Source organism: Parasteatoda tepidariorum, chromosome 4 (genome assembly GCF_982258835.1).
Source record: "Parasteatoda tepidariorum strain Cologne lab strain chromosome 4, Ptep-v5.0, whole genome shotgun sequence".
Classification (NCBI taxonomy): domain Eukaryota; kingdom Metazoa; phylum Arthropoda; class Arachnida; order Araneae; family Theridiidae; genus Parasteatoda; species Parasteatoda tepidariorum.
In genome coordinates this window covers 72,363,487-72,380,341 of record NC_141758.1, presented here as the reverse complement: position 1 = coordinate 72,380,341, position 16,855 = coordinate 72,363,487, and the positions used below count along the sequence as shown (strand labels likewise).

General features: G+C 32.9%; 1 protein-coding gene across 1 annotated transcript in view; it reads left to right on the top strand.

Moving 5' to 3' along the window:
- The first annotated feature begins 2,375 nt into the window (after positions 1 to 2,375).
- Positions 2,376 to 16,855, top strand: part of LOC107442890 (immunomodulatory peroxidase) — a 34,224-nt gene continuing 19,744 nt past the window's right edge. Inside the window, exons 1-4 of the mRNA XM_016056565.4 lie at positions 2,376 to 2,543; positions 9,068 to 9,261; positions 11,346 to 11,478; positions 13,424 to 13,644. Coding sequence (XP_015912051.1) covers positions 2,470 to 2,543; positions 9,068 to 9,261; positions 11,346 to 11,478; positions 13,424 to 13,644 — 622 coding nt within the window. The 5' untranslated portion in view covers positions 2,376 to 2,469. The remainder of the gene's footprint in view (positions 2,544 to 9,067; positions 9,262 to 11,345; positions 11,479 to 13,423; positions 13,645 to 16,855) is intronic.

The window sequence follows — 16,855 nt, the reverse complement described above, 5'->3', positions numbered from 1 at the left end:
TGCACTTGTTACAATTGTCCCCACTTACGGGGTCAATTGTAACAGCTCATAAATTCAATTAAAACATAGTTAATCATAGTTGTGATACATATTATCATAGTTGTGATATATTTTTTTATTGATCAAAGTAGTAGTGATATTTTAGGAGTAAAAATAATAATGAGCGGAGACCTAAAGGGTTAAACTTTTAACTTTAGGGGTTTAAAATTTTTAATTTATGCTGTGAAAGGTGACAAATAAAATAATGCACATGCAAAATAATATAAATGATATAGAAAACTATTGGTGGTTCTTAAAGATTTAAGTAATGGTTTGTAAACATAAGGTTATTTATTTTTAGCTGTTACAATCGTCCCTTTACTTATTGTTACAATCGTCCCTAAGACGCCAATTCAGCTTTATTTGTTAAAAACATTGCTAGTTAATAAAAAAAATTAATTCTTTTTTATTGAAATGTTAATTAAGGTGTCCACTTACATATTCGGTTAATAACTTTTATTTGTTTAAACAGAATTACTTTGTTACAATATAATATTCTAATACCAAAAAAAGTACTTACGTAGCTTGAAAATATCTTTTGTGATGTAACTCTTTCAAAAGTACATTAAAATGGTTGCCAGCAGGGGTGTACATGTAGATTTATTAAATACACCTTGTGCGCCACCTAGGAACCAAATCTAGAACACGACGCTCGAAATTTTTGCTCTGTTACAATCGTACCTTGTTACAATTGACCCCACTCTCCCCTACTATTTGTCTTTCTGCTTGACAAAGGCCTATAAGCAGTACTTATGTAATTGAGCACACTTGTTTATTTATAGGCGTGTACATACATGTAGTTGTTGTTGCTGTTGCTAATTTACGTCGCACTAGAGCTGCACAATGGGCTATTGCCGACGGTCTGGGAAACATTCCGGAGGATGATCCGAAGACATGCCATCACAATTTTGATCCTCTGCGGAGGGGATGGCACCCCCGCTTCGTTAGCCCGACGATCTGCGCGTGAAGTCGAGCACTTTACGGTAGCACAGTTTAAGGAGGACCAAAACCGCACACCCTCGGTCCCTACGCAGACTGATCCAAGTGGTCACCCACCCGCACACTGACCGTAACCAGTGATGCTTGACTTCGGTGATCTGCTGGGAAGCGTGTGTGTACATACATGTAGGCTTGTGTTCTAAATTACTTAAGTACGGCTTATAATCCGCTGCCAAGTTTAAACATAGTCAGCACAATTCAGATCAGGAAATAGCGAAGATCAAACGCGTCGAATAGCTCCTAAGAAATAGAATTTTAAATATATAATGCTTTTTTAAAGCTCTATATCTCAAGAACTATCCAAGCAATTTTGCTCACATTTTGTTTTTAACATACACACGCATGAAATACGAAAAATGTCGCGAGAATTTTCTCAATCTACATTTTTTATGGCTCGGAGGATAGAGCTTTTGCCTTCTAATGAGGTGACCCGAGTTCGAATCCCAGCGATGACTGATTGATAAGAAACTCGCACCCTTCTTGCACTGGCCACAGTGTTGACGTAAAATATCCTCAGTGGTAGACGGATTATGAGTTAGGGTCCCATTGCCGTCAGGATAACCGTGAGAGGTTTTCGTGGCTTTCCTCTCCATGTAGCACAAATGTGGGTTATTTCCATAAAAAAGTCCTCCACTAAGGCAAACTTCTCCCAATACTTGATCCAAGAGTTCCCTTGTCTTCTGGATTGGGTTCAAAATTGGAAGGCTTCGGAGTTAAACATTAGTAGTCGTAATCCCAAAAAACTGACTTCAACGACGGCTATTAAATATAAAAAAAATCTACGTTTTTTTGTCTCATATCTAAAGAAAAAATATCATTCAAGACTTTAATTGAAAAAAAATGTTACCTTTTATTCTTTTTTACTTAACTTTGATGAATAAGAAATTCTTAAAAATCTTAAGATTGACAGTTATATTTTTGGGGTATCGTGAATTATGGTTATTTTATCTAATTTTATCTAATTGGTAAATAAACTAGTTAAGCAGAACTCGAAAAATTATTAATATGTTAGTTATTAAAAAAGTATGTTCCTGAGAAACATGTTTCTAAAGTTCCCTATGAGATCGGTTCACCACATTTCATAAAGAAATCCCCACCTTTTTTAAATTGTAAATTAAAGTCTACAACATCAGAAGATATTTCCTCTTTTTTTAATAATGTTTTTCTACGTTGGTATCGCATATTGTTTCTCAATAGTGAAACTAAAAGTTCCGATTGAATAAGTTTCTTTTGAAGAGAAAATATTTTTCGGAGAAGAAATAAAAAAAAGAAGAAAATCTTTGGGATTCAAATTCAATTCAAATGAAGAGAGCGGTGGTGAAATAACATCAATTAGCTGGGAAAAAAATTGAAGGAAAAGAAAAGGAAAAAAAAAGAAAAAAAGAAAAGTGTTCGATACTTCGTATTGACGGAAAGGTAAAATAATTTAGAATGCAAAAGAGAACAGAATCAAGCTCGAAAAGCGAAGGTCCAAGACGAGTAACAGCCATGCGATTGATATGGGGGTAAAGGAATTTTTTTATTATAAATTTTTTGGATATTTTTAATGCGTTTTAAAAATTCTTAAAATTATGACTCATTTATTTAAAAAAATTATGAAAACATTAGGCACTTTATTAAAAAAAATATTTTAATGTTTTTAATGAGGCAAAAGTTAATATTGTAATAGGAATTATTTTCTGAACTCTTATATTAAACTTCTCGATAGTTCCTTTATGCTTTAGAAAATTTAAATGTTCCTAATTTTCTGAACTAACTTCCTTGAATACATGATTCTAAAGAGGAGTTAAATCTGAAAAAAGATAATTTGTTTAAAAAGTATAAAGAAAGAAAAGAAAACATGACGCTCATTTATTGAAACAATGATGTAACTGATAATTAGAGTAATTATCAGTTACGTCATTGTTTCACCAAATAAGATATAAGAAATGTTAATATTTAAGCGAAATCTAAATCTATGTTATTATTCTTTTTGATTTAACTGTTACTGAAAATTTTTCTATGGTAAAAAATTTATTTCCAACAAAAACGTTCTTTTTATTAAATGTTATGTACATTTAAAATTTAAAGTACGAAAGCTTTTTTTTTTATTAAATTTGCTTAGAAATCATAAGTATTTTTGGCGATCAAATTTTTCCCACCGAATATGTTTTACCTTTTGGTGAATGTTAAGAATATTTAAAATTTAATGAATAGTAAATTCATTTTCAAATTAGGTTTGAAAATCATAATTATTCAATGATTGAAAATATATTTCCAACAGAAATTTTCTTAATTTTTTACTTATCCCGGGAGGATGCAAGCCTTTTAAACGAGCGGTTATATTCAAGCACAATCTGCTCAAAACGTTTTTGTGTTTTTTGGAAATATAAAACTTTTAAACTTATACGTTGACTACAAATTGCTTAATTATTTGCTTCTTACTCTTCTTTGTGCTGTGAAATTTTATAAAACGTAATAATATTTACTTCTTCGATAATTATCATATAAACTATTATATTAACTCCATATGATTGTTTTCTCCAAACATGAATGCATATTTCAAATTTTATTAATATTTCCGTTTCTTGGAGACAAATACATTGTGCGACAAATAAAAATATGTATAAATAAATCAAATGTTCCTTGCAAACAAAATATACGCACAAATTGTAGGTTTCAGTAATTAACTATTTCTAGGGCAAAATTCTTTTTGAAGCAATTTTTAATTTCAATTTTCGCACGTGTGCCGACGTTGATCACAAATAAGTAAAAAAGACAGATCATTGATGAAGTGTCGTCGGTTTCTTTATAGTTAGTGGATTTTTGTTTGATTTCAAAGCAGTTCTTGCAATTAATGCTGCAGAACTTTCATTAACCTTGCTAACAAGTAGGATCACTTTGATTGGAAATGAAAAATAATATTACACATTAAAACACATTAGCTGTGAAAAAATAAAACACAAGAGTAAAACACATTAGCCATGAGAAATAAAATCCTTTTCGGAAGTCGAGCGAGGTCATTGCCAGATTCTAGTAACTGATAAAATCCGAATAGAAGAAAGGAACATAACGGAAATGTCCTATAATTATTCAAAAAAGACAGATAAAGATGGAAAAATCAGCTATCAATAGAAAATGTTTTCTAAGACTTCTGGAATGCATGGAGTCATAAAATGACCCCTGCTAGTCCTGTTGAGTTAAATGTTAAAAATATATTTTTATTCTAATGGACAAAAATTTCAGTGTTATTTTGGTATAAAAATTATACTTCATTCTTCTTAAAATGCTTTTCTTAAACTAAAAGCCAAGATTTTTCTTCAAGAAGAAATGTCAACAAATTTTCAATTGAATATGAAACAATCCATTAGTTGTCTGCCATTCGATTTGTTAATGAGAAATTAATCAGATTCGAAATCCTCATACCCGAATCAGGCTATATCAGGTATTTACATAAAAACAACAAAAAAAGAATTCTTTCGTAGAGCAATCATTCTTACTACACACAATTATTCATTGAATATTATTATAAATATTGTTTTTAACAATTATCCTTACAGTTTTTAAAAGGGAACTATGCCAATTGTTCAGAATAACTTACAGCAAATTAAAATTTATTCAGGATATATGAAACAATAGCTGAGGAGTAAAAATTTAGTTATTTCCTGAATGGAGCTCGGAGTGAAATAATTATATCATTATTACTCTCTATTGCTTCATCAACAATTGTTGAATATAGGAATTTTTTTTTTAATTTCATCACACAAGTTCAATCCACTATAGAATGTTGGGATATTATAAATAAATAGAAACAGTCTCAATATGTTATGTGTATAAAACATTTCTTTGAGTCACAACTCTTTGAAAAGAATATATTGTTAAATAAAATTTAATTATTCTTCTAATATTTAAATATACCGCAATTTATTCTGTAAATGAGGGGACTAAATTAGATATTGTATTCCAAATGTCTTTTTTTCCAGTTATTATAAATTATAATAAATTTTGTCTCAATTAAACAAAAGGTGAATAGTATTTTTTCTGAATTTATTTACATAAATAAAACCAACTTGGTGAAATTTTTGTAAATGAAAATAACAAATTGCAATTTTTTGACAAAATGAATTTTATGTAAATTTATCGTTAAAATATTCATTAGCAACTATTTCCTAATATTTTTCTTTCTTCTTTTTAGATTAGTGCAATTTAAATTTTTGTGAAAAAAGAATATTAGAATTATTGTTACATATTAATCAATAATTGATTATTAGTCAATATTTGATTATTAGTCAATATTTGATTATTAGACAATATTTGAGTGTCCCCATAAACTATGATGGGCATTTAAGGGCGCATTGATAATTATTTCTGCAGATTGATTGTGTGTTTGCATTAAAGATGTAAGTTCTATTGCATCCTTCAATACACCTGAAAGTGGATAGCAATAATGACAGATTTCGGTTTATATACCTCTTGATATGTAATGATATATTATGAAAAGATGTTATATGTTGAAAAATAGAAACTGCACTGTAAACTAATTTGTGGGATATTGATAATCTTCAAAGCATTTTAATTGATAAATTTTTTTACAGTGTTGATTAAAATTCCAGTTCATAAAAATTAAAAAGAATATAAGTTAAGAAAAAAGAAAACAGTTATGTTAAATTACGAAACTAATTTGTTGATTGATGTTTGCGGCATTATTCGTTGCTTAGAAGAGTATTATATTAAAACTAGGAAGCGTCGCCCCCTGCTCGCTGACTCTCGCCAACCCCCGGAACTGGTTTCGCAGTTCATTTCGGATTGCTTCGGATCATTTCGGATCGCTCATTGGATACGTTCCCACTGAGTGAACACTGAAGTTCCGAAAACTTTTCACTGTAGAAATTTCTAAACGTGTGTTTTCAATATTAATTTGAAATTGCAAACAGTTCACATATTTTTCTTAATCACACTATTCTAAATTTCAGTTGTTGAGAAAAGTAACTGTTGTAAGTTTTGTTTTAAAGTCTTTCCCACCGGAGGGCTAAAACCATGTGTTGTAAAACAATATGAAATAGTACTGAACGCCGGATGTATAGCATCGGCTTCGATGAAGATAGTTTTGTGAGAATTTTTTTGATAATTCGGTGAGAATTCACCCGATTAGACATATGATGCTCACTACGTGCTCTTGCGCGCCGAAGCCTATCAATTAAAACGTATTAGCGTTTTATATAATATAGATTAGCCATATGATGCTCACTATGTGCTCTTGCGCGCCGAAGCTCAGCAATTAAAAATAAAAACTGTTGCCAACGCGAGAAAAATATCATCGGTTTCATTGATACATACGCATTAGCGTTTTATATAATACTAGGAGGCTTCACCCCCTGCTCGCTGATGCTCACCAACCCCCGGAACTGCTTTCGCTGTTCATTTCGGATTGCTTCGCAATCCGATGCTCGCTTTGCTCGCTCAATGGATACGTTCTTAACGGCTAGCTTTTGTATACTTTTTTGAACACTGAAGTTCCGAAAACTTTTCACTGTAGAAAATTCTAAACCTGTGCATTTCAATATTAATTTGAAATTGCAAACAGTTCACATATTTTTCTTAATCACACTATTCTAAATTTCAGTTGTTGAGAAAAGTAACTGTTGTAAGTTTTGTTTTAAAGTCTTTCCCACCAGAGGGCTAAAACCATGTGTTGTAAAACAATATGAAATAGTACTGAAAGCCGGATGTAAAGCATCGGCTTCGATGAAGATAATTTTGATAATTCGGTGAGAATTCACCCGATTAGACATATGATGCTCACTACGTGCTCTTGCGAGCCGAAGCCTATCAATTAAAACGTATTAGCGTTTTATATAATATAGATTAGCCATATGATGCTCACTACGTGCTCTTGCGCGCCGAAGCATATGAATTAAAAATGAAAACTGCTGCCAATGCGAGAAAAGAAATATCATCGGTTTTATTGATGCATACGTACGTATTAGCGTTTTATATAATACTAGGAGGCTTCGCCCCCTGCTCGCTGGCGCTCGCCAACCCCAGGAACTGCTTTTGCAGTTCATTTCGGATTGCTTCGCAAACCGATGCTCGCTTTGCTCGCTCATTGGATACGTTCTTAATGTCTAGCTTTTGTATACTTTTTTGAACACTGAAGTTCCGAAAACTTTTCACCGTAGAAAATTCTTAACCTGTGCATTTCAATATTAATTTGAAATTGAAAACAGTTCGCATATATTTCTTAATCACACTATCCTAAATTTCAGTTGTTGAGAAAAGTAACTTTTGAAAGTTTTGCTTCAAAGTCTTTCCCACCAAAGGGCTAAAACCATGTGTTGTAAAACAATATGAAATAGTACTGAACGCCGGATGTAAAGCATCGGCTTCGATGAAGATAATTTTGTGAGAATTTTTTTTGATAATTCGGTGAGAATTCACCCGATTAGACATATGATGCTCACTACGTGCTCTTGCGCGCCGAATCCTATCAATTAAAAATGAAAACTGTTGCCAACGCGAGAGAAGAAATATCATCGGTTTTATTGATACATACGTACGTGTTAGCGTTTTATATAATAAGATAGATAGATTTATTTTTAATACAATTGCTTATACATTTGCTAATAGTTGAATTCTTTTGTTGGTATCAGAGTAGTGTTAAGTCTTTTTTTATCTCGTTTCCAAACGCTCATATATAAGATGCACAATTTATATCTGATACATAGTGATTTGCTTCTTAGTTTGTATTATGTTTGTGATTGTTAAAATCGTAATTCCTGCAAAGGTCTTCATTTTTATCACAATTATCTATTGACGAGATTTGCGGTTGTTGACGCAATTTGCGCATGCTGTTTCGCGTTCATTTTTTTATTATGTTACCTTAGAAAAATGTTTCTCCTTATGATTACTAATTTTATGTCCATAAAAGTCGAGTTCCTATTTTGAATTAATCTTTCTCCTAAGCGGACACCTTTCTTTAACAAACAATTTCTCGGTTCCAAAGGTGCTCACTAATATTTCTCCGTATTAAAGTTTTGTATAAAAGTAGTAGCCCCCAAAGTCGATATTTTAGCTTGATTTTGAAGAAACTGATGAAATACAATTCCAAAACTACAACTACTTTTATGAATATTTTTATGGCTACAATAAATTCAAATATAACAGCGTCAGATACCTGGTAAAATTGGCTGGGTTAGGGTACCCGATACCGAGTTTTGGGACTAAAAATCGGTTCTAAGTAAGCAGTACTGGACAGTGAAATTTTTTTAATGAAAATTTGACCGGTTAGGCCAAGTACATAGAAGTTATCGGGTACCCGCTGTGCATGATTACGCAACAACAAGCCTCCCTCTCTAGTCCTTCCATTCCAAGATGCTTCCTTATAGGAGGAAACTGATTCATATCGTTTAAGGGTGTAGAAAGGTAAAAGATGCATGCTAGCATTTTTTCCGAAATAGTAACAGCAGGCAAAATTTAATTTGATTTTAGAATTCAAAAATCGAAATCTAATTATTACCTTAGTGATAAAAAAATGTCTTTAAAGAGCACTTCGACTTTGCGTGTTTGCAGCATGCTGTAATAATTTCTATAACTGAATTTGGGAGTGTTTTGTGTTCCCAAGGACGAATTTCACACATTTTACATTTGAAAAAGAAAATTTTATGAATGAATTATCGGACACAGGCCTTCACGCATAAAATAAATTATTCGTGTAAAGAATACCACGTAAATATATGCGGGTAATGTCAGATTACCTTGAACTTAAAATATAGTAATGTGGTGCATTTTATATCTTTCTGAACCTACAAAGAAAGCCAACAGTTCACTTCCCATATGGAGGTAGCTTAGAATTGAAGGATTTGCAATACACGTCGCTTGTTGTTTTGTAATTTTACACCCCGTTAATTTTTGGTCTTCATGTCATACACTTCAAAATTTTTTGTTAACACTAGATAGAACCCTTATCTGAAATTAAAAAGAAACTATGAAATATTCGAAATATTTTGTTAATATTCATAGTTAGTGTAAGTAATCTTCATTCATACTACAGGTCCGTGATTACTGTTTTTCAATTGTGTTTGTGGGTGAATTGCCATGCACCCAATCGAAGACCCTTTAGCCATAGAGGCTGGCAGACGCCAGAAGACATTTTGGCTAGACACTTCACCTCAAATTCTGTCCGACAAGCTTTCAGTATAGCTAAAGATGCCATCTCAGCTCGACACTCCATAATAGATGGAAGAAGTAAGTATTAAAAAGAATTTCAACTTTTTCTATAGTTCGATATAAATAGATATAGAAAACGGTGCTGAACTATAAAATATGCACCGATACAACGTTACAAATAGATTGCAATCCACAAAACATAAGCGAACCACGCTTGAATAACTTTTGAACTAATGATCGGATCTTCACGTTCTGTAACTCAAGGCGTATTTTTAAAATTCGATTTCTCAGGAACTATTCAACCACTTTCGCTCAAATTTTGTATTTTGTTATTTAAAATTACTTTTTAAAAATGATGCAAAAAAATTGCATACCTTGCAAATTCAAAAGATTTCCAACTAATATTAACTAATATAATAAAAAAATAATAAATATTTACTGAAATATATAATTTGCAATCTTTGGATAAACAAATTTTACAATATTATTTATTTTTTAAAAAGTTCTTCAGATACGATGAAATAAGCAAAAAAGAAAATTAACATTAAGTGGCGCAAATTTTGGCTGACTCTTCTGACCAAATTATTGGGACCATATTTCCCAAATTGCAGCTATTCCCAATACTTTGGGGTCCGAAATCCGAATCCATCCAAAATAAGGTATTCTGATGTTTATTCTGAGAAAGTACGTTTTTGTGTCTGATTTCGTACCGTAAAAATAACGTCAGCATTGATTAATTACCACATTTGAGATCACCTCGTTAAACCTTTCAGATTGAGTCCTTGAGCGTGGAAATCCAACTAATAAATCAAAAGTTATTCAGAGTGGTCCGTTTTTTTTGTTTTTCTTTAATTTTATAGCCAGCGCTGATCAGCCGAACCATTTTGGGGCTTACTGCTCTCAATGTTTATCTGTGTAGCCTTGTTATTTTAAACCCTACCCAGAAGATGCGGAAATTCCTAGATCAAGTATTGGGAAACTATCCATCCTGGAGAACTTTCTGATTTCCAACGAGTATTTGCATTACATTGAGAGGAAAACCTAAACCTTCCAAGTTTAGTCCAGTGACAAGGGGAATCTAGTCCACAATTCGTATATCACTGAGGATATTCTTTGTCCGCGGTGAGATTGGTGTAAGCCAGGAGTAAACTTCATATCGACAAGCCATCACTGGTATTCGTACCTGGGTCACCCCATAGGAAAAGAAGCGCTGTGTCCCTTGAGACACAGCGGCTCTATGCAAAAGGTTCTTGTAACCCGTTCGCTTGATAATTTTTTTATCAGAAGGAACAATATTTTATTCCTTTTTCAAAATAGGGTGCAATGGTAAAGTTTTCTAGGCAAAAACAAACTAAATATCATACCTTATACTAACAATAAGTACGAATTTATAAGTTTTAATCTAGTTTTCCTCGTATTAATGAATGTAATAAGTTTGAAGAATGCGCTGTCTATTAAACTTTTAAATAAACTTATAGTGAGTACAAGGTTCTAGTTCATTTACGCTGCTCTAGTTCTAGTTCATTTACGTCGAACTGTATCTGTACAATAGACTATTAACGACGGTCAGGGAAACATCCTTGAGGATAATCCGAAGATATGCCTTCACAATTTTAATTTCAAGAGGGGATGGTACCCCGCTTCAAAAGCCCGACAACCTACGCGGGAAGTCGAGCACTTTTCGGTAGAACAGTTTAACGAGGACTAATGCAGCATACCCTCTGACCCTACGCATGCTGATCCAGGTGGTCACCCACCCATACACTGACAGCAGTCAGTGACTTCGGTAATCTGCTGGGAACCATATCTTATGGATCAGTGAGTACAAAGGAAAGACGGTTAAAATAACCATTCAGTAAATGTTATATATTTTAATTGCAAACAAATAATATTGTATGTTTTCATTACAAGCACTAATAAAATAATTCCAATTGATGGATCTTCATTTTAAATAAAAAGACAAAACAAATAAATGAGCAATTCAAAATGAGTTAAAGTGCACCATTAAAGTTGTGCGGGACATTTTATCTAGTTTTCAAACTTTAAGAGATTTGTTCCAAAATGGAACCAGAAAGTTTTTAAAATTCTTGAGAAGAAAAAGCTACTGTCTATAATTTAAGCTATTGTTGAATAATTCATTAGTAATATTTTTATTTCCAAAGGTCTGACACCCGATCCCAAAAGAGATGTTCCATCAGCTCGTCATCAACATTTCCAAGGTATTCATGGCCGTGCTGCACTGTCAGAAAGTCTGCAAGAACTGTTTGAAGAAGGGACTAAGATTTTGCTAGACAGGTAAGAAAACGGGTATTTTGAAATTCGCTCACACAGAAATCTGCACTTTGACTTGTAATTCATTCTTGACCACAGCATTTTCTTAGTATACAGAATAAGTCTTTCAAGGAAATGCGATTTCCTAAATTTCTATAGTATACACCTTCCCGTTACCATCAAAAAATCAAGCTTTTCCCCCCTTGCCAGCATATACCCACTTCTAATTAACGTGAACTGCCAAAGGGAAAAGCTAAATGGTAATGAAGAGATAAAAAGTAAGGGGACTGGGGATAATACATTACCATGCGATGCTTATACTATTTACAAATGGAATAATAACTAATTATTTATTATTACTGACGGGATAAATCCTTCTGAACACATAAAATCCCAGGCTCAGTATGTTGGAATATTGCATGTCTTTGTTTTCGATTCTATAAGTCCCCCAATGGAATGTTCATAAGAAGCGGTTCCTAGAAAGTTGCCGAAGTCAAGCATTACAGGTAGCAGTCAGTGAGCGAGATGTTGTTCAATTTCAGGTCCAGGATGATGTACAGAGACTTTCGCAAGTGATGTTGATTGTTCTCGTCTTGCAGGAAGAAATCCAATCATCCGCAGGTCGTAATTTTGACCTGAACCCGAGCGCGATCAATCTCTAATCGATTACCCTCAGACGTATTGATTTGTTATAGGAACTGGAAGGACTTTGTGAGTTCACCAGATTTAAAAATCATTGAAGGATCTTATAGTATGTGTACAAACGAATAGAATATGAGATTGGAGTAGCGCATATTAATCTACCAGAGCTAGTTCTTCATAATGACTGCAGCTTTTTCTCTCTCTCTTTCTTTTTTTTTTGGTCAATTGTTTTGACAAAGTGTGGGTAATAGTTTAGTAAGCAACTTGGGTGATTCCTATTAATCATAATCCACAGATCGTCAAGAAAAGGTCCTCGGTAGAACACCGATGTCAAGCATCACTAGCAGCAGATCGTGAACAGGTGGGCCATTTTAATCAAACTAGAAAAAAGACCGAAAGATCGTGGTATTTTATATCCGTCGTTGAACAGCCGACCCAATTTGTGGTTTGCGACTACCAATATTCAACTCCTAAGCCATGTAATTTTAAACCAATCCAGAAGACATGGAAACTTCTGAATCAGTACCCTCAGAGGTATTGATTTGTTATGGGAACATAGAGGACTTAGCGACTCGACAGATTTCACATGCATCAGTCACCATTTACTACACGGGGATTCTTTGGCGGGTGAAGATCGAGGCCACGAACTCTTGAACATGAGCCCAGTGTGTTACCAACCAGGCAATACCAGCTAAAATCATGGTATTGGTCTGGTCCTCTTTAAACTGTTCTAATGTAAAGTTCCCAATTTCTCAAACAATTGTACTACCGAAGAGGATCAAACTTGTGATGGTATGTCTTCTGACTACCTTCAAAGGTGTTTCACTGACTGTTGCCAACTGCTTATTGTCAAGCTATAGAGCGATGAAAATAAAGTACTAATACTACTCAACAAGAAAAATTTTAAGAACATCGTTTAAAATTCTAGGAATTCGAATCGCGATTATCTTTCTTGAGTTTCCACTTTGACACTTTTTTTTCTCTAATACAAGGAGGATTTTTTGGAAATTTTCTAACGTAGGGATGGCTGTAAATATCAAATTTTCTCTGAAATTTTCTCAAATGTTACCGTCGCACTAAGTTTGCAATATTTAAATTTCTGAAGAAATAAACCCTTTTCTTCGATGAATTTTTTCCTATGACGCTTTGTAGATCTCTCCAGTCTTAATTTGTTAGGCCGTTTGTAATATAGGGATTAAAAGGGAATAGGACGTCTTTCTATCAATTCCCAAATCACTTGGTTATCCGAAAATCAATATTGTTTTTACTTGATTCAATTTCGTATTTTGCGTCATTATTAAATCTTAATCATGTTTCTTCATTGAAGGTTCAATCTGACTCCAGGACAGATTATCTCCAGTGTGGCGGATCTCCTCAACATTCTACAAGGAGATGAAGTTCAAAGTTGTGAGTCTCAGTTTAATTTCAGCTGCAATCGCAACTCTCGATACAGAAATTTCGACGGAACCTGCAATAATTTGCGAAACCCTTCCTGGGGTATGGCAGCAGCCTGCTTTGAAAGGCTTGTCGATCCAGACTATGCCGATGGTAAAACAAATTTTTTTAACTGTATTTTTTTCTTAGTGATAAATGTGTAGAATCTCTTTACAAAGCCATAGTCTTTCTAAAATTTAAAAAATCGTAAAAGGCATATTTCTAGGGAAGATAAAGCACATCATCGAGATAAGACTTATCATATAAATAATATATCATATATCAGAGATATCATATATCATACATCATATAAATAATATCATATATCATGTAAATAATATCATATATCATGTAAATATTATCATATATCATATAAATAATATCATATATCATATAAATAATATCATATATCATATAAATAATATCATATATCATATAAATATTATCATATATCATACAAATAATATCATATATCATATGAATAATATCATATATCATATAAATAATATCATATATAATAGGGACTCTATCATATAAATTGTTTTTTTTTCTTCCTTTGTATGCTTCTGAACAGGATATAATATGAAAGCTTTCCTAGCCGCATTCGATGACATTTCGAAACATGGATTCCCATGCAAGTTTAATAATGATGATGATCATCTAGAAATATACTAAAAGAATTCCTAGACCCCATGACGTTTTAAACTTGAACATTTCGACAAATAGTAGACTAAGAGTCACATGGCTCAGGGGATAGAGCGTTCGTCTTCCAATGAGGCAAACGGGTTCGAATCCCAGTCGATACGAATTCCGCACCTGGCTTGCATCGGCCACAGTGCTGACGTGAAATATTCTCAGTGGTAGACGGGTTAGAGTCCCCTTGCCGTCAGGTTAACCGTGTGGGGGGGAAGACTATTAGACAATTCCAACCTTCATCTATGGAAAGGTACCTCACCATAGAATCGAGTTAACATGTCTTACATACAAGTGAATTGGTATTATATTTTTGTAGTGGTGGATACCCTACAGTACTCCCCCACCAGAATTATATCTGTGATAGAATTCGATGAACGGAAACCACTAGTTGAATAATTGCTGTTCTGTGTGAAGCCGGGAGAGCTGTATTAAGATCACCGTACTTTTTTAGCACTGATTGTGAGAGCTGTGTTAAGTCTGTAGTAGTCACTCCTGTGTTGCCTTTAGCAGTCGAGTGTTTACGTCGTACGTGATCGAGACTGACAAGCAACTGCGTGAGGAAGTGGATAATGTCACATTCACAAGTAGCAAGTCAACTGTTTAATGTGGACAATCCATCGAAGTAGGCGTGTTCAAATCGTAGTGGGCGTTTTTGCTAAGGTAGGCGTGTTCACATCACGTCCGAAGGTCACCAATGTGGGGGGAAAGACTATTAGACAATTCCAACCTTCATCTATGGAAAGGTACTTCACCATAGAATCGAGTTAACATGTCTTACATAAAAGTGAATTGGAATTATATTTTTGTAGTGGTGGATACCCAACAACCGTGGGAGATTCTAGTGGTCTTCTTCTCCGTGTAACGCAAATGCGGGTTAGCCCCATTAAAAAGTTCTCCACGAAGACAAATTTCTCCCAATACTCGATCCAGGAGTTCCATTGTCTTCTGGATTGGGTTCAAATTTACAAGGCTACTGTGTTGAACATTAGTAGTTGTAAATCCATGAAATTGGGTCAGCTGTTCAATGACGGTTATAATATAAAAATAAAATAATAGACTAAAATTGTCATTTAAAAACTAAGTTTAGATTTGAAAAAGATATTTAACTATTTTATATTCTCTCTGTCAGCAAAATTAAGTGAAAAAAATTATCTGGAAGCACATGCGGCGTACGTCACCAAATTTATGCTCTTAAAGTTGTCTAATACTAAGCGCTTTTTTTATTTATACTATTTCTTTTAAAACGTGTTTCAAATAAAATTCATATTCAAAATCAATGATAATTGAATGGAACAACAAATATTTATGTTTTTAAAGTTAAAATTAATGACAATGTGGTATTAGTTTGCTTAAGAGAAAAAAAATCTCCATATAATTAATGAAGCAAACGATACTTAATTAATGTAGGTAATATGCTAATTGATATAAAAAGAAAGCTACGTACTAAAAAGAAAACTTACGTACTAAAAAGCAAAAATAATGGAGAAATGGAGATAATTATTAAAGATAATTATTCCTTCAGAGCACCATAAGTAATTGCCAGAATATTATTGGCACTAATCCTTTATTAATATTAAAAATATGTATTAATTGAAATAAAATAAAATACGCTTTGTGCTGAAAAGCAAAGTTAAAGGAGAAAAGGTTAATAAGAAATTTGTTTAGAAAAACAGAGAAAATCGCCATTCACACAGATGACGCTTTATTATTGTCTACAACTGACAGTAATATGTTAATTGATGAAATTTTGATAAGAATTTTACAACGGGTTTTCCACAATTTAAAGAAGTATATTTTTGTCCGTGTTAGTAAAGGAAGTGTATTAATATTTTAAGGGATTACAGTTAAAAGAACTTTGCTCCACCATTACTTATAAATAATTTGACAGTAAAATAAGGACAAGATAAAAAAAATTGTCATTCTCCAAAATCCGTATCAAATTCTAATAAGAATTCTATTTTTTTTAAAAAAATTCGGTTTTAATTGGCTGTTACTGACAAATGTATTTTTTACCGCTCAAATGTTTAAGAGTTATGTTATAAGGGCCAAATATATTAATACAAGTATAAAGTATTATACTGCTGTATTTGTTGATTAGTAAAACATAAGCAAAACTGAGCAGTTTGAATACTGATACTTAGGAAATAAGTGTTTTACTGCCCCTCGAAAGGAATATGTACCAGAGAAAATCACTCGATAGTGGTAAACCTTGAAAATTATTAGTTTGCCGCGAGCAATAGCATTATGCCAAGTGATGCAAAATGCATTTTATCTTTATTCTAATAGGTTTAATTACAAGAAAGCGAGTTTTGCTTACTTCAATAACGGTAAGCCATCGAAAAGGGCAAAAAATAATACTAAATAAAAAAATGAAATTATTTTAGCCAAATTAATTGAAAAACCTAGTATGAGAACTTGCTAGGTGACTTTTTCAGAACGAAAAATAAGTTGTATCGGAATTAATTTATTAGCAAGTAATTTAAAGGCAATATTAATATTTTTTGCTTTATTTTACTTGCTACAGCCAAATTTGAAACAAAAATCATGCAAACATACTAAACACTGATGTGTATTAGTTATGATATTTAGAAGTAAGATAGAAGTAAAGGCAAAAACAGTTCTGTTACAC